Source organism: Haliaeetus albicilla, chromosome 8 (genome assembly GCF_947461875.1).
Source record: "Haliaeetus albicilla chromosome 8, bHalAlb1.1, whole genome shotgun sequence".
In the NCBI taxonomy this organism is placed as follows: Eukaryota; Metazoa; Chordata; class Aves; order Accipitriformes; family Accipitridae; genus Haliaeetus; species Haliaeetus albicilla.
In genome coordinates this window covers 42452224-42478310 of record NC_091490.1, presented here as the reverse complement: position 1 = coordinate 42478310, position 26087 = coordinate 42452224, and the positions used below count along the sequence as shown (strand labels likewise).

The window sequence follows — 26087 nt, the reverse complement described above, 5'->3', positions numbered from 1 at the left end:
GTATTTCCACCTATCCTACCTCTCCTCAGCTTCCATTTCAGGGGGAAATGAACTTTCAGCACACTAAGCAAGTAACTTCTGTAATAAACTCAGGATACTAAGGGTTACAATTTAACAACAGACAGCAGGCCAACAGGAGCTTTGCTGCCAGAAGAGGAAGCTCCAATTCCCTCCTACATGTCCCTTGCCACATGCTCCCATCTCCTCGCTCGAATTTTCTGCCACTTCACTAAATTAATTGGCTTGAAGAATCTGATAAGTTAACTTTAGGTCTCCAAAACAAGTTCAGAGTCTTTGATTGCACACCACGCATTTTATAACTGAAACATGCATATTAAGACATTTTTCCCTGATGAAAGGAAAACACAAATTTCTTGGAAGCTTCTTAAGTGTCAATGGAAAGGTTTAATTCTCTTGTTCGAGACTAAAATAAACAAAGGTTTCATTCACTATTCCCAATTTGACCCAAATAATAGTTCCCAAATGTAAATTGCTTCTTAGGACTTCAACCGTAAGTAAACTAAGCTTAACAGTCAATACAAGAAGGCAAAACTCCAAGTCAGGCAACTATACTTAAATCACTAAATTTAGAAGAGAATGAAAAAGTCTGGAGTATCTTAAAACAGAGCCTATCTTTATCTTCCTACCAGTTTTAAAGAAACTGCTCTTCACTAGAGATGGTCTACGTTAGCCTGGAGAAACAATTAAAAAAAATAAAATAAATCTGAGAGCAATTCCTATACAGCTAAGGCAACTGTATGTCTCATGAACTGTTAAAAACCAGCACAATACACAGCTTTAGGCTGTGCTGAAGCATCATGAAGTGCCATGGAAGCAGCCAGCCGTTCAGATCCTTTTTCTCTAGAAAGCTGCAAGCAGTGCCAAACGTAATCAGAAGTAGCACAAGTTACCTCTGCTTATTAGATCCCTGGCAAGGAATCTTATAAACAGCTCAGACTCTGGTGCAGAGTTTGAGCAAGAAGCACTGAGGATCAAAGACTAACCCATGACCAGCTTTCTTTTCACTAGCACATGTGACAGCAATTGTGCTAGTACTACATTTAATTTTTAACTACACTCAGTCTTATGTATTTCATTTCTCAGATGTTTGAGAAGGTAATATCAAGTAACATTTAAGGTCAAATCTCCTTTCACGGTATAGCTGTAACTCCATTTTTCCACGTCTAGAAATTGTGAGCAAGGAGCCAAAATATTAACAATAGTTTATCTTCAGATTACTTACAGATTCGAACAGAGATTAGTTAGCCAACACAGAAACAGTATTGGGTGAGAAGTATGTTTCCAAGTTCACTAAGTATGTGATGATAAAATTATAAATCCACCTCCATAACACACTAATAGTGCTCACGTCTCTGTGCTAGAAACGTTTGCTTTAAATCCTTGAACTTTTACAAAAGGTCAGCCTATAACAGACACATTTTACTTAGGTGTCAGGAAATTAAGAGGTCACTAAAAAGGGGAAGTTCTGAACCAAAATGCAACCAACTTCTACATCAAAAAAGTCAGCGAAACAGACTCCAGTCAAGAGTACATTTTAATCTTTCATGAGGACTCAAAATAAAACTTCAAAATTAAACAGAACATTCTCAAATAGTTTAGGCACACTACAAAACCGTTCATACGAAAAAATCCCCTGAAAATCCATTTAAGAAAAATTCCCTTGTACCACTTTAGTTCCCTTAAGTAAAAACCCAAATGAGTCACCACAGTTGGATTTAGAAGTGACCAACTCTAACAGAGGAGTTTGTCATCAGTTTAACTTCCACAAAGCAAAGTAAGCTTTCCGTGCATTCCTCCCCCAGACCAAGCTTTGACTTGGTTTTTTTTAAAATTACGTTTAGTGACTGAAATTGCACAAGAGCATCCATATTGGGAAACATGGAAGCTTCACTGTCAGCTGTATCCACTCTGCTGTATCCAAAGTAGGACAGCTTGATTCTACTTCCCTATGCTCTAAACCTACCATAGCATCACTTTTTGATGTGCACTGAAGTTATGTGAACAGAGAAGTATATTCCCATTATTACCTTAAATAGAGTTGTGCCAAAATCACAGGTACCCCAGTGACTTATTTCAGCCTGGAGAAATCTTAGCCTCTGCAAGTTTCAAAAAGGTTTTTTTCTCCATAATTTCAAGTCAATGAATAATACTTTTAATACAAAAACAAATATTCAATTCTGAAAGACATTTTAGGATTCAGATGTTCCTACATTTTTTATATTTAGTTGTCATAAATGCTTTTATCTTTTGCAACTTGGGAGGACAGGTTTACACTGAATCAATTTGTGACTGACAAACACCCTCAAAGAAGTAGAATGAGAAGTTTCTCCGAGAATTTCAGAAGAGCCTCACATTTTAGGCAATATGTACTCCAACAGCCATGTTAGAATCCATTTGGCAAGTTTGCAAACTAAACTTTCAATCAGTCATGATACTTCTAGCTAGCAAGACTATTTTCTTGTGAAATGCATTGCTAAATGCTCAGTGGAAGTCTGAAGAAGTTGCAGTACTTATGACAACCAATCTTACTGTAGAAAATCACAAATGTCTCTTCATGAACATTCCCAGACATACACAACATTTGCCTGTGACTCCAGCAAAGTTAACAATTTTAATTTTAATCTAGGGCTACATGCACTTCTCATTCAATGGACAAACCGCAACACAAGATTTCACACCTCTACCTGGTTTGACGCAGCTGTATCATGTCCAGTAGATGAGGATCTGAAACAGTTAATTTTATCGAAGGCAGAAAGATCAGCTGATCAAACAGTGCTTTCCACAGTGACCCCTTCCTGTTTTCTGTTTAGAACTGCATACTTGAACTCCAGCAACCAACAAACCTCAAACAATTTTACTTCTTCTTTCAAGCAGCAGAAAGCAAAGCAAAAAAGAACTTGCATATATTCCTCATTTGTTACAGAAAAGCTTTCAAATCACATTTATAAATGTATCACATTTTAAAGTTTAACTTCATTGCTTTTTCACATTTTGTCTAAAAGATTAAAAAAAAAAGCTTAATTTTTTTTTAATGAAAGTGTTGTTATATTTGAGAATATTTAAACCTAAAAATTACAACGGCACTGTTCAGTCTCCCTGCTGTTGAAGATTACAGGTGACCATTAAATCCATCCAAGCTTTCAGTTTTTCCTTTCAGATGAGAGAGTAAAAAGGAGAGATTGAAGTCTAAAAGATCAGTTTAAGTTTGTCCTGCTGTTACCTAATGCAAGGCAAGTGTACCCCCTCCTCACGTGTTTAGTTTTGCTTTCTGTTGGAAATGTTGTAGTAATTAAAAGCCAAAACCAACTCACACTTTCTACCCAACCAACAATGTTGCTCTCTTCAAAACAAACAATTGTAGAAAGGAAATAACTCCCTCAAAAAGTGAGTTCATAAAAATGCTGCAGGACATGCTTACACACAAAGGTACAATTACACTAAGCAGTTAATGTTTCAGTGGAACAATCTTTTTATGAAAACATTTACTTACAATTTGATTCAAATGTCATCAAAACTTTAAGATGCAAAACACAGGTAACCTCTGTCCCAGAATATTAGTGTTTAGTGGTGGAAAGTTAAGTCAGAGATAAATTAAAAGCAACAGGAAGTCAACTGAATGGAAGGATGAATTAAGGAAAATCAATTAGAAGCAGTCAAGCAACACAGCCAAACACCAGTACAACCTAGTGATATTTAAAGCCTAAACTGAGTAGGTGACTCAAAAGTAGTATTCAACAGCAGTTATTTGAAGTTTTCAAGAAACAATTTTCACAGAAGGCAATTTTAGCATAAGTTTACCTCCAGAACTGGTCCAGCTCCTAGAATAGTTCTTTCCACACCGCTTGCGTACCCTTTCTGGCTCAGTGCCGTGAGGCAGTGAATTAAGAAGTTTGTGCTTTGAGTTTTCCCAGACCCACTTTCACCTGATATAACTATGCACTGATTAACATGTTTTTTAAGCATTGTGTGATAAGCCACATCAGCAATGGCAAAAATATGAGGCTCCAACTTCCCAAGTTGATGATTCTCATACATCTTGACATATTTAGGATTATAAATGGGCAGGAACTTGAAGGGGTTAATTGCAATCAGAATACTTCCTGCGTAAGTATAAATTTTGTGTTTTAGAAAGCGGCATTTGAGATTCTCTAGGATTGTTGTCTCCGTTAAGCTGGGGAGATTGCACAAGTCATCAAAGTCCTCCTGGTGCCATGGAAGAAAACCCCTTTCAACCAAGCGCCGAGCATCTGTCTCCTTGGAAAGCAACTGCATCTGGACATATTTGATGGTCCCATCAGTGTTCCTTTCTTGCAAAAGAAAGTAGTACCCATCCTTCTGCGGATGCTCATCCTGAGCACGACGAGGCCAAAGTAAAACCCTATGAACAGGAGAATCATTTATATCAAGTACCCATTCTTCGCCACCTGATTCTTTCACTTCCACGAGCACATAATGTTTTGAGACATCCAGGTTTAAGGTATTAATCACATCCTTGATGACATCGGAAGACGTGCTGTCCTTGGTTGCTGTCACTTTGCAGCAGGGAGCACTTTCTGTTGAGAGTTGGGGGTAAATATGAAGATTATAGGCTGCCTTTGCCTGGCAAACTGCACTGTCAGCATCTTTAAAACTCATTCTGTCCCCAAATGGGCTTCAGTCTTCCACCCCTGCTTAATATGCAGTGCCCATCGTCTAAAAAAAAAAAAAAAAAAAAAAAGAGAGAGAAGAAGAAAAGAAGAAAAAAGTCAGGTGTTAAAAAAACATGTACAAAAAACATGTACAAGAGGTATTAGGGCAAGGTATTATTTTCTGGAGGATGAGAATAAAGCTATTAAATAGTCAAATTATTAAAGAACAAATGCACTATTTATGCACCTCAGTGATATTATTTCAGTCTGTTTAGCCTATCCCACGGAGTGGATAGCTGCCACAATATCTATCCTCTTTTCACTTTTTCTTCTATTCCCATGCCAACCCTTCCTCCTCGTTATGGCAGCACAAGCATTCATACAGCCACAAAGCAAACTGAACTGGGATAAATGTTCAAATTAAAACTCCCTGATTTCCCCAGGTTAGTTTCAACCCAGATAATTTCCCTGCCCTGGTTCACTGTATGGCTACACAAACATTTTTTCATCCTCCCACATAAACCCTCCCTTAAAGCTACACAAACAGCTTGAGGTAGAAACAGGGCCTGATCGCTTCTCAAATCAGCAGTGACAGTTTAGAGCAGCCATGAACTATGGCAGAAGGACCAGTGCACAGCTGCAAGGAGGAAGACAGTTCTGACACTGAGATCCACACTTTTTTTTGTTTGTTTCCCCCAGCTGACGTCTTTTCACAAAAGGTACAAAACAGGTACAGTATTTACCGCCACTCAACATAAGGAAACAGTGCCTATAGCTGACCAGCGCAAATACTGCTGTCAACTCCTTCTAACCCTGCACACTGTAGTTATTTCTTGAACACGCATAATTTACCCAGACAAGAGACTGCTAATTTCACTTGAGTGAACCACATCCTTGCTACAGAAAGGTTTGAACGTGCTTTTTATCTTCCATTTTAGGCAACAAAGTAAAATTAGTCTTATTGCAACTACATTTCAGTTAAGCTAACAAGATACCAAATAACCCACACATTCACAAGCCTTTATACCTATCACATCAACTATTTTCTCACTGGGTTTCAGGAATCGCATGCATGAGTCTCCAAAAATCATTGATTCTGATTGCTTTTTCCTCCTTTCACCCCTGATGCAGGCCAGCAATCTAACTTCAATCGAAGATCAAACTCACAGAAATCAACCTCCTCCTTACTGCCAAGTCTAAAAGTCTCTAGACTTAGTAACATTCTGTGCCTTTGCTGGTGATTTTTTTCTCAACTGCAATTCAGTACACCCAGATTCCCAGGACTAAGCTTGCTTACGTTGCTTTAGTTCAACAGTTTACTAGCTTATCAATGGGTAGTAAAAGGAGAAGGACAATGAAGTACCCCTTTTGTTTTAACAGTCTGTAATACTTCATACCCAGAATATCAATTCAATTTTTGTTTCAAGAACAAAGTGTTCTAATTATACACTTACATGCTGAATATACATACAAAAAAAAAAAAGGCAGAAAAATGCCAATGAAGTTGCTTTTTGCCACTAAACAACTGCACAGGAACTTCCATAAGACCACAGAGAGCAATCATTTCAAATTAAAATCAGTAGAGTTGGAAGCATTTAGCTGCCACTTCCACTGCAAGTAATGAATCACTTCACAGAAACATATGACATAGTTCTGCCTCATCAACAGCCTCAGAGTAGAGAACTGTGCTTTAAGGGAACTCTGAACAGTAAGCTTACAGAAGACATTGTTATGCAAGCTGGATAATTCTTAGTGGCTACTCATCAAAAGGAAGGCTGAGAAAGCCACAGACAGCAAGACAAACCACAGCAACATCTCTCATCAAGCTGTATGATCCCTCCGAGAATGTTTTTTTTTTTTCCCCGTTAAATTTCATTCTTCATTCATTAAGGACAGCTTATTGCAAGAACTTGGTCATAGAGAAGGATGGACCAGTGAGCTCAAAGTCCCCTCTCCATTTCCTATGATTATCACTGACCAGTAGCTAATAAGTCTGAAGTACCTTTGAAGTAATTATGCAAGTGTAAAGCATTCTTAATGTACAGAAGCTCAAACACCTTAACATATAGTAGAATCTACAGTAGACTGCTGCTCATGGGGAAGATGAATCTGGAGCACAGACAGAAAAAAAGAACAGTGACCATTTTCCTCTCAAGTTAGCCAGTCAGTTCAAGGGACAGAGTCTTGTGCAGACTTCCTTTTTTTTCCCCCCAGCAATTAGTTTCAGACACACAGTCTGGTACAATAGAGGAAGTCCCCTCAGTAAGCACTTTTGCCAAAACAGCACCCTAAGAAATGTGGCACCAACTTTTTGCCCACTCAGAAGAGCTGAACCTTGGTGCTGACCTCTGACTTTACTAATATACATTTCCTAACCTCATCTCACGTCAGCTACCAAGATATATCTGATACATTGCTCAAGACTCCCATATCACACTTTCCAAAGAGGAAACCGGAACACAGATGGCCTCTTCTCTACCGGTGAAAAACCCAGGCCAATTACAGGAAGCAGCAATGTGATAGCTGGTAGTGTCTGCTCAGGTGCGTACGACTGAAAAACTAGAAAGAGAAAGACAAAGACCTCTCATCCTGAAGACAACAGATTTCTGACAAAGCAACATGCAGACATCGACCTTAATGTATTTATACCATATACAGATTTCTAAATTATGCAGTCATCATACAACTTGATGGAAGTTCAAGCAGGATTCCATCACTCTGTAGGAATGATTTGGAAGATAATGTACAGTAGAAAGAACTTGCTGAAATATGATTTCAATGCGCAGTCACGTCAGCAGTAAACAGAAAGACAGTCAGCATAACACTGCCCCATTTTAACCAGATATGAAATCGAGACACTACTTGCTTGTTTTCAACAGCACTGAGCTTTAAGACTGCTCTTTCACTCAACAACTTAAAACAGATATGCTACTTTGAATCATTTACTACTGATTATGAGGCTTTAAGAAAAAAAAAACCAAAACTCTAAAAGTCACTTACAGAAGAGTAACACCCAATTACTGTTAATTCCTTTTAAGCAATTCTGCTTTTGTCACCTATGGTTTATTTACCTGAAAATGTACTACATGAGTCCCAGAAGAAATAACATGATGCTTAAATTCTGCTATCCAAAAATCAGAATGAGAATATCTAGTCATTACAAACAGAGATTTGAGGAAAACCTGCTGGTCTCCAACTACTTGTGATATTCTTAGAAAGGGTATCAAATTTGTTTGATGATAATACTGCTCTAAAAGACAGACCTCTGACTTCATATTAAGCAATATTTCAAGCCACAAATTAGAACATAAAAGCAAAAGAGCATACACTGAACAGATTATAAGTTGGTTACCTAACAAGTCCCAGTATTCAACTAAGGACAGGGTATCATCAAGCAACTGGAGGATTAGATTCTAGTGAAGCTGGATTCCTGGCATCAAAGTAAACATTTTCATGATGGTTCTAAAAGAAAGAAGAGAGTTACTGATAAAGAATGTATCATAGAGAGATTGAGAAGGCAGTAAGTAATCAAAAAGCTAGATCAATTATATAGTTCAGTAGCACAGGAGCAAGAAAACAAACGCTAAACAAATTTCAGCTCAGTTTATAGATATATAACTTCAAATTTATCCAAGAAACAATCCATACCAGAGGGATAGAATGGGAGCTATCCTGAAATAGGCTTGAAAACCTTAGCAAGTAATCATTTAAACATGGTATTCTAATATAACACCACAAGCAGGACAGTGAATGTAATCCCCAGATAAACATCAAATGAATATTTAGTTACACCGTATTACCCTTCTACTGAGAAGGTACATGACCAATACTGCATCTAGAATATATCCGAAATTCAATTTAGAAGCCAAGAACAGCAACAACAACAAAATCTATTAGAAAATACCCTCTTACAGCAAAATACTCTAGAAGCTTTGTCTATGAGAAATACACAGAGAAGACTGATAACAGTTTAAGTCCTTGCATGGAGAACTAGAGTTTGGTAGCAATCACCAGTTTGGAGGACAAAGCTATAACGAAAGCCAGTGGCTGGAATTCAAAGCTAGACAATCTCAGGCTAACATAAGACATAAATGTCACCAGAAGAGTACCCTACACTGCAAAAACTTAACTGACACTAACTATGAAGCCTGATTGCTAAAGTTCTTTTTAGAAAATCAGCCAGTCCCCAGTTACAGATGTGCCTCTTAATTAGAAAAGTTAATTAGGTACTACCCTTTCATTTATGTCATGGTCTAAGCAGACAATTACAATGATTCCTTCTAATTTTATGATCTCTAATTATTTAGAAATTTTTAAAGCTATTGAAATATTTATTCCATGGAATTTGGCTCATCAAGGAAGCACAAGCCTGAATTCAGGTGCAGAGAACACTGGAAGAAAAAGGAGAAATACAAGAGTAGAAGATAATAACGAAACCGTATTGGTCAGCATGCAAAACAGCAAACTTGGGAAAACAGCAGCCTAACCACCACTGTTGAGTTCTTCCTGTAGCTGGAAATCCTGCGAAGTTACCTCGATGTCTTTCAACACGCTTCCTTATAAGAAGCTCCATTCTAATGCATGGGAAAAAAACAACGCTGTGTGTTAAAGAATTTAATAAGTGGGAGGCAGAAGCTGGCACTAGGTGCACATCAACTAATTTTAGACTTCACATTCAGACTCCTTCCTGTTTTACTTTTCACAAGCCTTTTGTAGCACAAGTATACATCTTCTCAGCACTTCAAATTTACTACGTACAGTCATCAGCATCTACAAAACACAGCAAAGCATTATTTTTCACTACACTCCTGTTTTACAGATGCAAACACAGAGTTAGGCAAGCTGGGCAAGACAAAAAAGTCGAAAAAAGTTAGACATGCAAAGCTTTTCAATCTAACCTTTTATTCAATATATTACACTGTATTAATTTTGAGGGCATGAGTGGGGCAACCGCTGCATGGGATTAGCATGTTAAAGGATATAGTGATGTACAATTTGCACCCTTGAGGCAGTGGTTTCATTGTGCCAGTATAACATACACAATTTAGTAGTACTTATTTCAAGTGAGATTCAAGAGAAGTAAATCTGGAACAGTGCCAGACAAATTTAAATGTAAGATACTAGTTACAGACCACCTTTACTCAACTATCCTAGAAGGATAATTCCAACAGGTCTAGAAAAATGGAAGCAAGTCTAACCAATCTAGAATCTCTCTTCAGCATTTTGTTCCCTTACCTCATCTTTTGCAAGTTCTACAGTGTACTTGTTAATAGCACTAACATAAGTTTATAAGGCAACACTCTAATGCCACATTTATTTTTATATTAGTTAGCAATTAGTACTTTCATTTGCTTATTAAAAAAAAAAACCAAAACACAACTCACTGGGCTTACCAAACAATAACCTAAGTGAACATGGGACTGTACTATTTAATCCATCACTGGAGGATTGATAATACTTGCCACTTAAATCACTGAGTAGGGCAACATCTCAGGTAACTACTTCAATACTTTGTAGAAGAAATGCAGTAGGCGACAAAATTGATCATCAATCTGTAATTTTACTTTTTGCTCAGACAATGTTAATAGAAATAGAAAACAAAAAATTCCAATTCTATATAGTAATTTTGATGGTATTTTCTAAGTGTTTTCAAGTCTCCACTAAGCCAATTAATTTTTTAATATGCATTAAAGCCAACATTGTCCAGTTAATAATGTAGTAAAATTCTAGAAGAGAACTTTGCCCCAATCAGCGCAGGGTATATGTTTAGTTTAAATAAGGCCATAATTTGAAGCCACATATTTAGTCAATGAATCATAGCGAAGCTAAAAAGGGAAAGCTACCATTACAGCAAAATTGTTGGGGATGAACTTTGTTATATTCCAGTTCTTCACATTTTCACATACATTTCCAGTGCTGCTCAAACTGAAAGATTCAAGGTTCTCCCACTGTTCATCAAGTAACTTTCAACACAAAAGTGGAAACATATCCCAAGTACTTGACCTCTAATATTCCTGAATATCAGAATCGCCAATGACCGTACCCAAAAGAGACCCTTATGTCTGATCAAATTGAAAACATTTAGCAATTTCAAAAATACTCAGCTATTACTTATCCTTGATTTCCAAAGCAAGGAATTTCCAGCAAGATAATAGGCTATAGAGACACCCTAAAGTTTCTGCAATTAACTTTGCATTACAGGTAAGGAAAGGGCCTCAATCCCTGCCTTACCTCCTGTCACAAGGACCTATGGTTGCCGTTAGTTGAGCATAATTATTTTTAATTTTTTTTCCAGTTTTCCAGATATTTGTAGATTACCTGAAGATTGCTTAGCATTCTAGTAACACTTCAGTATTTTTCTTGGTCATAAAAAATTCTGCTGGACTAAAAAACTTTAGACCCTTGGTTTTCTTAAATTAAAAGCTCTTGGCTTTTTCTACTCCAAAAGGAGTAGTTCTGAATGGAGCATACAAATTTACAACACATTTGTTACTACTCTTTGTAATCAACCCTGCCAGAGAAGTTACTGCCACAGACTGCCTGATAAAGGAGAAGCTGGACTGCAATGTAATACAGGTAACGCAATGTAATACAGGAAAAAGTAAAAGAAATTACTTTGATTACAGGCAGTTCCTTCTCAGTCACCTTCTCCCTACTCCCTATGGCCCTTGAGACCCTGATACCAATCTAGGATCTCCACGGTCTCTTAGGTGGCCCTCAAACCACCTAAGATGCAGACCTCTACTTCCTCTCAGTGACTCAGATGCACAATTTAACCTCAAGACAAGGATACCTTATCAGGTTTACAGTGACATTAAGTGTCTATAACTTGTTATTACCTTACAAAAAGTGTGATGTCAGAGTTACAGATGTATGCTTCAGTATGATTCAGAGGAAATGAAAACACAGCCCTGTTGAGAAAATAAGGAATAAAGGCAAAACAACTGAGAGTGTTAGAGGCAAAGAACATAAGCCAAAAGAACCTTGGAGACTATTCTACCTTCTTTTGTAGTTTTCTTAATTTTATCCTTAATAGCATTACAGCTGTCAACAAAGGAAGTAAAAATTTAACTGGTCTAATGCTGCATTTACACCGATAAGAAATTTTCTTAAGAAACTTTCGGTTGAACTTTTGTGTGAATTATAAGAAAAAAAAAAAAAAAGGATGGTTCATCAGAAGAACATACCCATGTCAAAAATACCTTTAAAAACACTTTTACTGTTAAACATTGTTGGTCTTTAAATGAAGAGCATATTTCTCTAGGATCTGCACTGAGTTTCATTTTGTAATCAGATACAAACAACACAATAAAGCCTAGATAAAAGCAACTCTGCAAGCCACACAAGTCACTTGATAGATCAAGAAAACACAATATACTAGAGACAAAACCTCCGAATTTTCATTTTCTGAAATAAAGACACTCCTAGTCCTTTCAGAGGGCAGATCTTCTATTAAAATAGCTATCTACTGAAAAACAAAAAAAATCCTTATCAGCATCTCAGGCTTTTCTTCTCCTGGATAATAGAATAAGTAGGTCTTGTTTCTTAGAAATGTGATTAATAAACATTTTCAGCCTTCAAAGATACAAAGAAGTACCGAACCACAAACTTTTTGTTGAATCTTAATTTTTCACTCTTTTCCTTGTCTGTTGACATAGCTAATACTGTTGCATCTTTTAGGAATTTTTCCTTTTTAAATGCGAAACATGGTATTTGATCGTCTAGCCAAGGAACGGCCATATTTAGCCTCAGTAATATTGAGCTACGTGCAGATGAGTCAAACAGTTATTCATACACAGGATTATTCAGGAGGTCTAATATTTGAATCATTATTTGTCAGAAAACTCAGTCTGTACAAAGCATTACTTTCTAGGTGAACCTTATTTAAATTTTTCATCAGCTGCATTTTCTCTTCCTAAATTATTCAGTTCTGTAAGCATTTTAGGTTCCACAGAAAAACACAAACCTATGAGTCTTCCCACCTCTTGATTTGACTATCCATTTGCACAGACAGCTGCCCTGTCACTGCAAAAACTACAACATACAACTACTGAAAAAGCTTTTTGTTGAGACAAATGTTCAAGCAGGGCAACAAAAATAACCCCCACAAAAACCAAACTCCAAACAACCCAAATTGTACAGTGCCACAAAAACAGTTCCATCACATTACTGCAGTAACTCCTGAGTTTTATGGTAATAAGAAAACACTAGTGATTAAGGAAATGGCCTTAGATACATCATCCTGAAAAGCACAGACAATGTTACTGGACTTTACACATAGAGAAAGTAAAGAATCTCATTGTTAGTTCAAAGACAAAAATAATCAAGATTAACTCTTTTTAGACACAATGAATCTTGAAATGAATATAAATACACATATGCATTAGAAGTTCTCCATATTGCTTCTCCTATATTAAATGGATTTGTTCCTGACAAGATTCTGAGTTAAAGACACCGAAGACTTGCTAAAACTTGAGGAGTGTGACACCAATATACTAAACTGGAATGCAGGGTTACCTCACACTGTTACTTTAGGGCAAGTACTTCAGTCATGTATTCCAGCTAACAGACCTGAAATCAGAGAGCTTCTAATTACCCATGACAAACTCTTATTTGCAAACAGCTAGGTAGACAAACCGACACCAATCCACCTCTAGGAGTAATGTGGGAGGATGCTGATGACATCTTTGAAAGGCTAATTGCATTTGCCAGATGCCTGAGATCATCTCCAGCCCTTTGCTACACTGTCACCCATTTCCAGAAGGGAAAATCAAAGAACACTGAACTCATTTGTATCCAAAGTACTTCTCACTTTTCACAAACAGAACTTGCAAATAAAGCTGAGTAAGAATTTTGTCGAAATGCTTACAGAGTAATAGAAAACAAGGCTAAAAATTATACTGGGAAGTCACCTTACATTAGGATGACACATACCTCTGTCAACTGTATGGTCACAATAGTCATGAATCAGGATAGTACTCTTGCTACTTTTAGTCTACAAATGTGTAACAGAAAGATGTTCCCAGCTTGCAAAAGTTTTACTTTCCAGGGATTGCAAAACCAACCTTACCAAAAAGACACAGCACTACCAAGATACAAACAACTACAGGCATATATCAATTAGGCAATGATGGTCACCATGATGGTCACCATGGCCTCAACACAGTAGCAGCCCTAATGTTGTCAAGAGTTACCCAAAAATAAAACAAAGAAACAAACCCAGAGAGTTTTAACGACTTTTTTTGAAAGATGCTGAGATACTTGTATGAAAGTTTACAGGCTGTTCATACCCAGAGTTAGAGACATCATGTGAAAAAGCAGAACACTGCGTGGCTGTAAGATCAGTAAGCAGGGGATGGAAGCTAACATCGTGCCCTGCTCAAGGGCAAGATCTTCCCCCTGCGTATCGCCTGAGAGACGGGAGGTGCAGACGGGCGGCGAGGCATGTTCCTTCCCTTAGGGCACGTCCAGCTCTTCGGGCACATCAGATGCAAAACGAGTCAGCAGCAACCCATCTGCCATCCCGCCCGTTACAAGCCCACGCAGCCGCCCAGAAGCCAGGCACACCCCACAGCTCCAGCCTACCCCTCATCCCGGCCCCGAGCAGCGCACCGCTCCAGCGCCCACCGCCCCGGCCGCCCCCGGGGGGCGTCCCCGAGGAACGGCTCCCGGCCCCCAGGCTCCCGAGGGAAGCGGCGAGGCCCCAAGGCTCCCGCCCGCCAGACACCACGACCACCAACCTCCCTCCTCCTCCTCCTCCACACACAGAACTCTCCCCCGCCCGCCGCACCGGCCCCGGGGCTCAGTGGGTCAGAGCCGTCACGGGTCCGTGTGAGACCCGGTCCCCTCTGAGGCGCCGCCACCACAGAGAAAGAAGGAGAGAAAAGGAAGGTAGGAAGGAAAGCGGGCGCCCGTTGGGGGCGCAACGTCGCTCTTCGCCGCCGTTTACCTCAGCCGGTGGGTGAAGCGCTGGCGACCAGCACCGCCGCCCCGCCACAGGCCCCTGCTCGCCACTTCCGGGTGGAGGGGGGGTGGGGGGGGAGGTAGGGCGGCGCCCATTCAGCGGCGCGCGCGCACTGCGCATGCGCCCCACCCCGCGGCGGGGCCGTGCGACGCGCCGGGGCGGGAGGCGCGAGGCGTCGCCCGCGGTTCGTGGCGGGCAGCGGTCGGCTCGGCTCCGCCCGGCCCTGCCCTGCCGCTTCGCCCCTGCCTTGCGGCTCCCAACGCAGCTCGGTGAACGGGTGCTCGTCGGGAGCCAGGTGTTTTCTGAGGCAGGGCCTTTGCGGCGAGAAGCGGGAGCGGGCGGATTTCTGTCAAAACCGAAGAACCCCAGTGATGTTTCTCTGCGGGGAGCCTCGCCCCCCTCCCCCAAACGCCCCCCCGGGGCTGTGAGGGCTCCCGCTGCAGAGGCGGTGCTGCTGCTCACCGGCCTTTTCCAGCAGAGAAGACCCCTAGCGTAGCGTTCTTGAGCTTCACCAGCTGAAGCCGCAGAGAGGCCTTCCTCCCACCAAAGGCCTGGACAAAGAAGAGCATTTGGGGTCAGTCACGCTGTAGGCGTTGTCAGACTCTCGTTTCATGCTTTACCTTGGTGCTGAGGGGAACGTAGCAGGCGCAGCCCGAGGGGGAAGGCATCCCCCTTGGCGAGGGTCCCCTGCGGCGGTGGGTGCCTGCCCTGAGGGAAGCCGGCGGCGACGGGTCGTTTCATTCCTCCGCGCCGCCAGGGGGCGCGCGGCTTCGTCGTCCCCTGGAGGGCGGGGGCGGCGCTGCGCCTGCGCGGCGGTTCGAACGGGATGGCGGCTGAGGCGGAGGAAGGGTGAGGGGGAGCGTCTCCCCCGCCCGTCTCCTCACTCGTCGCCCGGTGCCGTTGTCATCTGCCGTTCTGTCTTTGCAGGATGTCCAGGCTGGCGAGCGACTCTAGTACTATGGTGGCGGGTGGAGAAGTGTCTACGAATAAGCGGAAAGGTAGCCGGCGGGTGAGGGGGGAGCCCGCTCCGACGGAGGCGCGGCGGGTCGCTGAGGCGGGAAGCGCGGCGGCGGGCCCGGCTGAGCTCTCTTTGCTCCTTCTTCAGGAGGAAGAATCGTCAAGTCTCGCTACTTGCAGTACGACAAGAAAGACGCCAAGAAGGTACTTGGACGCCTCGCTGCCAAGCTCAGGTGTCGCTCAGTGAAGGGTAGAAATGGTGTGAGGGGCGGCTCGGACGTTTGGCAGCGAAAGCCAAGCGAAAAATCACTCCGCTGGGGTTATGAGGGAGTCGTAGATGCAGATTACTAGACGCAGACTGGGTTGGGAACTTGGGATTGTACTCAGGTGACTTGCAAAGCGTCAAGACGCCCTGGGATTGTAGTTGTTTATTGTCAGCATTCAAGGTGGAGGTAAGATATATTGCTGATCGTCATTACCGCTTATGTTCAGTCTTATCTGTTTCTCGGTTGTCAGGATGCTTCAGCAAATTCCTTTTTATCACCTGCTGCTAAACCATCTTCTGCAACTAAACCAAGATCAGTTCTTCAGAAATGTAAAACTTCTGCTGGTAGGTTTTACCAGAACTTAAAAGCTATTTTGTGAGTTTGTATTTCCAACCTGTGGAACTCTTAACAACTCTAAAATGTTCTTAAGAGATGATATTTTGTATTACTGGCATCACTGCCAGTTATTACCTGTATACAAAGGGAATTGAGAAACTTGGTGCAGGATTAAGAAGTGTAAACTCTAGTGCCTTAAACTCTTGTCGGGACATTCTGATAGAAAACTAATCTGGAACTGAGTAATTGGGCTGTCTAAAATAAGCATAGCTCTTGCCTTCTGCACAAGGCTTTGAACTATTCTCTTACTATGCCCTCGCCATTGCCCTGCTCTTTTTATTTAATCTTTTTAATAAATCCCAGTGTAAATGATGGGAAATCCCTGTCTGCAAAACAGTCCATTTTTATTTATTTTGCAAGAATTGCAAAAGACTTTTCTGGTAAGACTTTAGCTTGACTTGAAAATACTGAGGAAATAACATTATTCCCTTTTCACATCTGAGTATTGTTGTTGAACTGTGAAATGTTTAAGAGGATAACATTCTGAGCTACCTTATCTCTAGGTAAGTTAGGGAGTATACAAATGATGTATATAAAGTAAATGTGTAAAAGTTCTCATAAGGTTGCTACATATTAGTGAAAGCATATATAATTGTGAACTTGTGCAGAATCTGTTCTAATTCTTTTAGTTTGATAATAGCTTCTTTCTACAGATGTTCTCCCTAACTCATTAAATCAGAGTAGTTTTGAGAAAGGTGATTTGCAGTCCACTTTATTGGATGAAGGTAAAATTAGTCGACCGGACCTTGATCTTTCAGCTATTAATGGTAAGCTTCCACTCACACTCAATTTCTTGTTTTATTATTTTTTAACATGTGCTGTAACTTGATTTTACAATACAATATAATTCACAATACAATACAATAACCCTTGTATTCTTCTATATTCACAAAAGGATTTTGTTAAATAAGGTGTACGTTATTTCAAGTGTCTTTAAGCAGAGGTATTAAGACCTTTGGGGTTTAAATTAACTGCTCGGTTTTTAGTATCTTTTGGGTGCTCTGTTCTTATTGTTTAAGATCAAATATTAAAGAACAAAGTGACCTCAAGTCTTTGTTCCTATAACAGATGGGTGTTACAATTTTCAGAAGGGATGATAATCTATCACGTCTATCTGTAACTGTCATTTAAAGCTAAATGCTCATGTGATCCACATTTCATGAGTATCATCAGAGCCAGAAATAGGGCACAAGTCGACTTTACTGGTACACATAATAATTTTGAAATTGTCTTTGCATTTGAAGAACCTGATGCTATGTTGACAAACCCTATATACTTTGGTAGAAGAGAGCAATAACTTTTCTGTTATGATACAGATACAGCTGTCCGCAAAAAGACTCCTGGTTCAAAATCTGCTTCCAAAGAAGGTACAGGGACATGTCAAAAAACCAAACAAGTGGTGAGTCTTGCTGCTTTCATTTGTTAAGCATATTTATTTTGGAATGTGTGAAATGAAGATTTTCTATTTATCTTTAATCTTAATAACAACTTTGAGGTCCTGAGCCTTCTGGCAGAAGTCAGAGGATAGGTCTGTTCTACTGCTAGCGGTGTTTGTTTTGTTTATCGGATGTCTGAAGACGCTTTGCTTCCGTTTCTTGTGGTAAAGAATCTGCTCCGATTGTGGGATCTCCTCAAGTGGATTCTTTTTGTATTCCTGGCCATACTTTTTAATTATATCACGTTATCCTTAAATATTTTCTGACATTTTGCTCAGAAAACTAACATTGATTCAACCTAATTTGAAGTGCCTTATTTAGGGATCTCATTCAATGTAGCACTGAAACTTCAAGTTCTCTACCAGTATTATGAAAATCTGCTGAAAATGTTATAAAAAGTGGTGGAACAAAGGATAAAGAGGTATATTTAAAATGCGTTGCTAAAAAAACCCAAACTTTTTTCATTGAGCTGACTATTGTTGATGATGATTCTGGGCACAAATTGGACTTCCAGTATTTGAATGTTGAAAAAATAATTGTTTAAATACCAAAATTGATGTAGTATGTTCTTTTCTTTTCTGAAGGGAAATGATTCTGATGCTCTGATGGAAGAGCTGGAATCTCAGACACTGCTTTTAACTTACCTAAGAGTAAAGGTGAGAATCAGTCAAGTACTTGGTGTTTCAGATGGAAGAACTTGATATTGAGGAATTGTTTAATTTCTTCTCTATGCTTTCTGATCCGTAAAAGTTAGATTTTTGTGACATTATATGTTTATGGTTGTGAAACTGTATGACTTGCTTTGAAAACTGTCTTAGAGTGAATTAGTGCCAGTTTATTAAGCTGGTGCTGATTCTTCATGAAGTAGGCGTATGCAGAAATTTTGGGAAAACTGTGAGTGAGAGTGTGTGGAATTCAAGGTTGCAGCAGTGACTTTGTGCTTTGTTCACTCAGTGCTGTATATGTATATTTTTCCTTTACAAAAAATATTAGTGGGGGTGGGGGAAGAAGATGGAGAGGGGCTTTAACTATAATGTACTGTGCTTACTGCATGAGGTCTCTGATTCATTAATTGAAGCTCTTTGACCTGGTCCAATGCTTACATTTGTTTATTCAGAATATGTTAATTACTTAGATGTAGCATTACTTTAGTTGTGAATATTTTTTGAATGTAATAGGCAGAAAAAAATCTTGCCGAGCTGGAGAAAAAAGCAGAAAAAAACTTGTTAATGTTGTGTGAAGAAAAGGAGAGACAACAGGAGAAGCTCTATGAGTTGAAGCGTGAAATTCTACTCAAAGAGAGAGAGCAGAAACTTGATGATGCATTAGACAAGCAGGTAGGCTTTATTACAATTTATGCTTCTCCTATATTTAAACAAGCTCACTTATGAAGTAGTCCTTTACCCAGAGAAGATTTCTCTGCTTCTGTGGCCTGCTGGTGTACAATTCTATGCAGCTTAAACAAAATAAATATCTGCTTCCTGTGGTGGCATGTAATGCTCTCTAGTAACCTAAGCAAATGCCTTTGTCACTTTTTTGTTGTCCCTTGTGGATAGACAGGAAGGAGAAGTTAGAGCTATTAGGCAAGGGGCAGCAATAGCGCACTGGTTGCCAGAGCAGTTTACAGTTGATGCACAGGAGATGCAAGTATCTTAAACCACGTGAACATCCTTCAGTTATGCAATTACAGTTATGGCTAGAGCTGAGATGCTAACTCTTAGGTGAGAAGTGAGCATCTGTTCTTTATTTGTCTTATTTTCGTATGTTAGACAGTGATAGTTCTGGCCTGGTTGTAAGAAGGCAAGTTTCTAATGAAGTCCTTGATAATAGGTGATCTTAAAAGCTACACCCTCCCCCTCTTTGTCAGTATTTTCTTAGTTCTGTTGTGTGAAATTAAAAGGTAGTACTTTTTGAGTAATTATTTTTCAAAACTGAACCAATGTTTGCTTTTAACAAATACACATTGCAAAAATTAAAAAAGACTTTTGTGTTCTTGTGAATACACTGTTAACTACAGTCAAAGTATCATATGTAGAACACTTTGCCTGCTATGTTGCTAATATCTCTGAGCTACAGTAACAAGGAAACTGGTATTGACCTAGGCATTTTGGGGTGGTAGAGGAAAACTTATTAAACAGCATGATAGGAATATCATACCACAAACTTCTTGAATTCCTCTGTCAATGAGCATTTCAGAGTGGTACTTGGGTCTTTTTGTAAATTATTTTTCTGCATTGAGCCAGGTCTGTACTAACAAAATGGCTGCTTTTGAAGAAGTGTTGGTTCATCATGTATCTTTTTCAGATAGAAGTACTTTCTTCCCTTGTTCCAGTTTGTGGACAGTTTAAAGACCAATATAAAAGCTTTGCAGCTTCCCTGGATGCCACTAGACATGAATTACCCATAAAGAATATTCACATAGAAGGAGATATGCTAACATACCTTGGTATGAAAATTTGATTAATCAAATTTATTTTCAAAAATAGTGGGTTTTGGCATGCTAAAATTCTTACATTGTTATTATTGGATCTATCTGCGGCCACTGGAGGAATTTTGTGTACTCTTAGATCTTGTATAGACACTGGGCTGCAACATTAGTCACGTGTTTTGCTGCAAATAATTCTTGTTTCCATTTAACCACTAAAATGCACTTGAGCAAGTTTTTTATCTTGCAGCAGGAAAAAAACTAACTTTCTAAACTAGGGCAGTTTTCATATATACTTTCTTTAGCAAGTTTCTGTATCTTTTAACTATATTCATGGCATTCCTCCTTCTTTCTTGTTCCTAATGGGTAAGCAAGTTACAGAAATGCTATGACGTCTTCTTGTTTCTGTGTTTGAGGGATAAAGTCACGAGGGTAGACTTGCTCATGTTTCCTGTAGAACTAGAGCTTAAATATATTGTGTGATGTCTTGAATCAGAGAGTGTTTAATAAATTAGTACTTGTGGTTTGTATTGAAGTCTGGGCAAAAAGTTATATTTTTAAACTGCTGGTCTGCAAGAAATGAGATTCTTAAACCATTTGCAATAATCTTGCTTACGCTTTAAAACGAATTGAAAAGGTTTATCAAAGAGCTTAGAATTCTTGTAAGGAGGCTTGAGAGAAAATAAATGCATGTTTTTAATTTGTGAATGCTAAAGGAAAGGACTGGATAAATTTCGTGTTGGGGGTATATGCCAATAGCAATATATGTAACTGGCCAGGGAATTTTGGATGTTTAAAACTTGGGGTTTTTTCTTGCATTTGTCTTGGAAAAAATCTTTTACATACTCTAAATGAGAGCTTGATTAGCAGTTTTAATAGCATGTTGCTGGTGTTAGTCTTCATAGCTGAAAATAATTTGGTTTTTAGAGTGTTCTCATAGTGTGTTTGCAAAAGCTGAACAGACAGTAGTTTTCCATCATCTAGTTCACTTGTTTCTGTGGTTACTCCAGCTATTAAGTAATCTTGTATTAACTGATGCTACTGCATGCATTTTGAATAATATCTTTAACATCTCATATTGCAGATGAACTGCAAAAGCAATTAACTATCACACAGGAACTTCTGACAGAAGTTATGCCAAGCTACTCAGAAGAAAGTGCAAAAGCATTTAGTGTGCTGAAAGACCTTAAAGGAGTTTCTCAGCAACTGGATAAAGAGCTTCAAAGGTATTTACAACAATCAGGTGAAAAGACTCGTTGGCTAAATATTCAGAGGAAAATCTATAGTCTCAGTAGAATATATCCCGAATATATATTAGAGGAGGATTAATTGAGGGGATAGTAGCACTAAGTTTAATTCTGTTTGTAGCAGACATCTGCATTTCTGTCCCTACCCCATCTACAGTCAAAGATGTTTGGGGTTTTTTGTTTGTGTATTCTAAGCAAACTACTTTAGCATGCCATTCTCTTGACACTTCAGCTGAGAATTTCAGTGAGCAAGAATAGCCCTGGTAAAGTGCAAATATATAGGAGAGTGGAGAACTCCAACAGACAGAAAAGTGAACTGGAAGCACTATGTCTTAAATAATAACCAGGCAAATATATCATCCTTTAGGAGGTGCAACGAGGACAGAAAAGGTTTCTCTCTTGGAGTGTTGTGTCAACAAATACAAAGTATCATGGAGAGCATGAGGAAGAGATAAGGCATGATAAATTCCCTTTCCTTCCTTCATTTCCCTAGAAGAGATTACAGCAAAACATTTGAAGATTGAAAGACCATAAAGCCACACATCTCCCCCTCCTGCAAACTGCCCCTCCTCTCCTCCAATTTCTAGCCTTTGGGAAGAAAATTCATATTTCACATTTTTGATTCTGGTGGCTCCATGGTAGGAGAATGATGCGAATGTCCAGGCACATAGCCTTTGGGGTTAAGTAGAAGTTATCCTCAGAGTAACTGATTTAGTTTGCTTCATTTGTTCCAGGAGCTTCACAGAAGTGCAGAACCTGTCATTTGCAGTTACTAAAGAAGTTTCTCTGCATAACCAAAGAATATGCGAAGAGAAAAATGGACTAGATGTTGTGAAACACTGGTACTTCAACTAAGTTTGTGTATTGTTTTACTAACGAGTGGGTTCTAAATCAATGCCAGCATACTTCCTGTGTGAACATATAACTTATCCAAATTTTCAGTTATACCAGAATATGAAACCAGCAGCATATATGCTTACTAATGTAAGAAATGGAGTTTTCTTCTGCATGTCCCATAAGGAGACATCTTTTTTTTAATATGAATTTCTGTGACACCATTTTCATCACCTTCTGCCTTGACAATACTGAAAGGTAAATAATTAATGTTATTCTTAGCAAATATGACCTATGTATTGTTAAACTTCTTGTTCTACTTCCTTGGAACTGGCTTCAAGTACACTGTTTTGCATCTCTTTCCGAAGTAGTGTTCCTTAGAGAGCAGCATATCAGAATATAGATGTGGAATTGTGTATGTGGTACTGTATATTTGCTGATCTCATCAGGAGGATCTGTAGGAATGTACAGCATGATCATTGGTGGCCCAGTGAAGAACTTCTGGAGAAACTCTTAATTGTCCCTTATTTCTGGATTTGTTGAGAGGAAAAGCTACCAAGGTAGCAAATAATGAGGCTGATGCTTGGAAGGAGCCTGGTTACTTCTAACAAGTGAAAAGTTTTGGTAACTTGTTGCCTAATTGTCTTGGAAACAAATTATTAAAATCATAAATGCTTTTGTATTAACCTGATGCCTTCTCTTGAAGGACTTTATTTATTCTTTTTAATAATAAAGACTGTTTTCCACTGCTATATCAATAGCCTTCATGTTTTAATATCTTCACTGATCTCCTGCAGAAGCTTTTGTTTCCATTTGGGCTTACATAGGACTAATACTACACAATACATGCAGTGGTGGACTTATAGACACTAACCAGTCCCAGTGGCAAGCCACGACCTACTGGCATCCAAAGTGCTGAGACCAGAAGACTGTGCATGTGGAGAGAAACTTCAAACCTAACTACCGAGTAAGTGCCTGAGAGTGTGGTCTTGTTATGAACATACTTGCCAGATGTGGCAGGTTTTTTCAACACACTTTACATTTTTATACATGGAATGCATTTCTCTCTGAAACACATGCTATATCCTGTATTTTTTTTACCTGTGGAACCTGTTTCTCTGATGGTTTTTCAAAAGCTTTGCTTTGTGTTGTCTGCTTAGTGTTATGTTTCTGGCTTAAGCTGTGTCTATAAAGCTTTTTGGACCACTCAAAAAATACTTGGAGTGTTCTCCTTGCACTCCTTGAAGTGCTATTCAGACTTTCTTCCTGGTATTACTAAGAGTCTAACTAGATTCTTGTCTCCTTTTATTAAAAATTAGGAGTAAATTAAGCTGTAGTAACTGGATCAGTAAGATGTGCAGTGCACTGGATGAGAAGTCAATATATAACAAACTATTAAGACTGTATATAATATCGGTGTCACTTTTTTCACAGTAACTTATCCATGAGCCAGTGAGAGGGCAATGAGTTATTTTAAGTTATTCATCTGTTATTTCTTCTTCCTCAAACATGTTAGGTGACCTGCACTTACCAGTTCACCTGTGTGTGCTGCCAGTCCCTGAGTCATAGGTACTGCACACAGCAGGATCATGCTCTGGTCCAGGAACATGAGCTGCACCTACGAAGTTGGCCACTGGATGGGGAACTTTGCTAAGCAGTCAAGTCATGGGTTAGCTGCAAATTAGTAGTCTGTTTATTTTTGGTGGATGGAGATCTCTGTAGAAAGGCTCCATATGATGAACCTGGTGGTCAAACAACTGTTTTTCCTAGGTTTGGATAATTGCTAGGATGTGTGTCCTCATGCCTTTAAGCTGCTTATCATGAGTGTGTCATTCTGAAACTCAGAAAATTAAGAGTGGTCGTCTTAAATGTGAGGGGGGAGGGATGAAATGAAAATCAAGTTTAGAGTCTCTTGATAATTCTGTGTCTGCACAGACACAAGTCAGAATGTCTTTCCTAGGTTTTCTTGATGGTAGACCTCATTGCTGGTCTAAAAAAAGTTTGGTTTTTTTAAGAAATACTTTTAAATTAAACCCATCCTCTTCAGTCAAATGACTTTCTACCATTGAGATACTATTGTGTGTGTGTATATGTATATATATATACACCCAAATGATACTTAAGCAACAGACAGCACTATAAATTTTTTTAGAAGTGCTTTGATTTCAGGTACATATTTTCCATCTAGAGCATAAATGTACATGTTCTGATTTTAATGTTAACATATATCCTTTTACTCAGTAATTTGGAGAGGGGTGAAAGAGGACTTGGGTGGAGTTTCAGCTTCCTTCTGGATTTTCTCACTCGGATCAATTTCTAGATTAATCAAGTGCAATATATCTGCATTGATATTATAAAGCAAAGTGGAACGCTATTAGTTCTCTCCCATGAAGAAGGGTGGAGAGAAAGGTTCTGCTTGCTGTGATCATGATTACAGGCTCTGAATTTTTGGGGGCAGTAGTTCATCCTTGCTGCTGCAGGTGGCAGTCGTTGTCTATACAAGCCTAAGGCAAAGTGGGAGTCCTGGAGCTAAAGGCCAACTGCATGTACAAAACAATGAAGTGCTTGGGGATGTGCGCTTATTGTTTCAGAAGAATCGTAGGCATTGATTTGAGCATTCTGGCCATTCTTTTCCTTAAATTGGACACTTGTGTAATTCTTTGTACAAATGGTAGACAAGTGTTAGATAAAGCAGCTCAGCCTCTCCAGGAAAGGGTTTTAAGCTGTTTTGAACTGAGACTTTTCCATTTTTATTTTCCTGAATATTCTTTCTAAGTGGTTCTGGGTTGGCTCTTTGCAGAAGTGTTTTAGGCTCCTCCACCTTGAAATAGCCACAGAATTAGATGCTGCCACATTTAACACTGTACAAACAATAACAACAACAAAGAACTGCAGAATCACTGGAGCAGGAGCTAAACAGATGTGACACCACTTATTTTGTATTTTCCACTTATTTTCTGACAACGTCACATGCTCTGAATCGGTTGGAATCCTAAACAATTTAAGGGCTCTTTTTATTCAGGTTATCAATCTCCCTTTTTTTTTTTTTTTAAACCTAGAATTAATAATGTTCTCCCTTCTGTAATTTGTATCAATGAAGATTTAGTTTTGTTCTATCTGAATTTGTACAGTACTTATTACCTATGTATTCATCTTCTAGGCCAGAGGTTCTTACTGACCAGTTGTTAACATTCATGTGTCCTAAGGTGCTTTTTTTTTGGGGGGGGGACTCTTTTTCTCTTCCAAAAACTGAAAGCAATTGTGAAACAAGCCAGCTAGGTCTGAGAGCCTGGGTGGGAAGGGGAGAGCACACAGAATGTAAGTATTTGTACCCTGCAAAATTCTCTTAATTGTCTAAAAAGCAGTTGGCAAGGTAATTTTGAGCTAGGTTTGCACTGCACAGATTGCACTGCCTGGACTGTGATATTTCTTGGAGAGCTCTGACAGTGTTCTCTTCAGTTACGCTGGTGTTGCCTGACTGTTTTGACCACCAGCTCAGGAAGGCTGAATCAAAGCATTTTTTGCTGTAATTCCTGTGCTCTCTGCAATAGGGTCACCAGGGGTCAAGGTAAGGGAGCATCCCTCCTTGCCTGTGGTGCACTATGGTGGAGGTGCAGCCCAGGAGATAATCAAGGCCCGTTCGTCTCTTCACCACCACCCCCCAACCCTACAATTCTTTGTTCACACTAGCTTCAAATGGAGCTGATTCTTTGCTCATCAACAGCAAGTAAGCAGCTCATGACCCCAGCAGATGTTTCTGCATTTTAGGCTAATGAGAACTTATTGGATTACTGCAGTCTTCCCTGCCTCGGAGTAAATACCACTTTGTTGGAGATCCGGAAACTCATACTGAATATGATAAACAAACTGCTGGCTGGATTGTGATTGCCAGGACATGAAAAGAGTTCCACAG

At 39.4% G+C, this 26087-nt stretch overlaps 2 protein-coding genes across 17 annotated transcripts in view; one reads left to right on the top strand and one right to left on the bottom strand.

Moving 5' to 3' along the window:
- The window catches only part of MYO9B (myosin IXB), a 45481-nt gene extending 30795 nt beyond the window's left edge, over positions 1-14686 (bottom strand). For 8 of the 15 annotated variants that reach the window (XM_069790338.1, XM_069790346.1, XM_069790348.1 and 5 more), the window contains exons 1-5: positions 14599-14677; positions 13940-14122; positions 11489-11560; positions 8002-8111; positions 3820-4713 (exon numbers count right to left, since the gene is read on the bottom strand). In XM_069790338.1, the coding sequence (XP_069646439.1) occupies positions 3820-4656 (837 nt within the window). In that variant the 5' untranslated portion in view covers positions 4657-4713; positions 8002-8111; positions 11489-11560; positions 13940-14122; positions 14599-14677. Of the gene's footprint in view, positions 1-3819; positions 4714-8001; positions 8112-9115; positions 9224-11488; positions 11561-13939; positions 14123-14598 lie in introns of all 15 variants that reach the window. The other 7 variants (XM_069790339.1, XM_069790343.1, XM_069790342.1 and 4 more) reach the window with 7 other exon arrangements.
- Positions 14687-15054: 368 nt separating this feature from the next.
- Positions 15055-22932, top strand: HAUS8 (HAUS augmin like complex subunit 8). Of its 2 annotated transcripts, none has more exons than XM_069790360.1 (11): positions 15055-15187; positions 15541-15611; positions 15719-15774; positions 16087-16180; positions 16886-16999; positions 17549-17631; positions 18253-18324; positions 18847-19005; positions 19973-20114; positions 21178-21319; positions 22075-22932. In XM_069790360.1, exons 2-11 carry the CDS (start codon positions 15542-15544, stop codon positions 22193-22195), a joined length of 1053 nt encoding a protein of 350 aa, XP_069646461.1. In that variant the 5' UTR covers positions 15055-15187; position 15541; the 3' UTR covers positions 22196-22932. The 2 variants fall into 2 exon arrangements, with proteins under 2 accessions (XP_069646461.1, XP_069646460.1); XM_069790359.1 differs by lacking the exon at positions 15055-15187 and adding an exon at positions 15391-15462.
- The last annotated feature ends 3155 nt before the right edge of the window (positions 22933-26087 follow it).

Coding starts and splice junctions, on each gene's coding strand:
- HAUS8 (XM_069790359.1), top strand. CDS start 15,440: ATGGCGGCTGAGGCGGAGGAAGG. Junction 16,181..16,885: donor GAAATGTAAAACTTCTGCTG/GTAGGTTTTACC, acceptor TTCTTTCTACAG/ATGTTCTCCCTAACTCATTA. Junction 17,632..18,252: donor GTCAAAAAACCAAACAAGTG/GTGAGTCTTGCT, acceptor TCTTTTCTGAAG/GGAAATGATTCTGATGCTCT.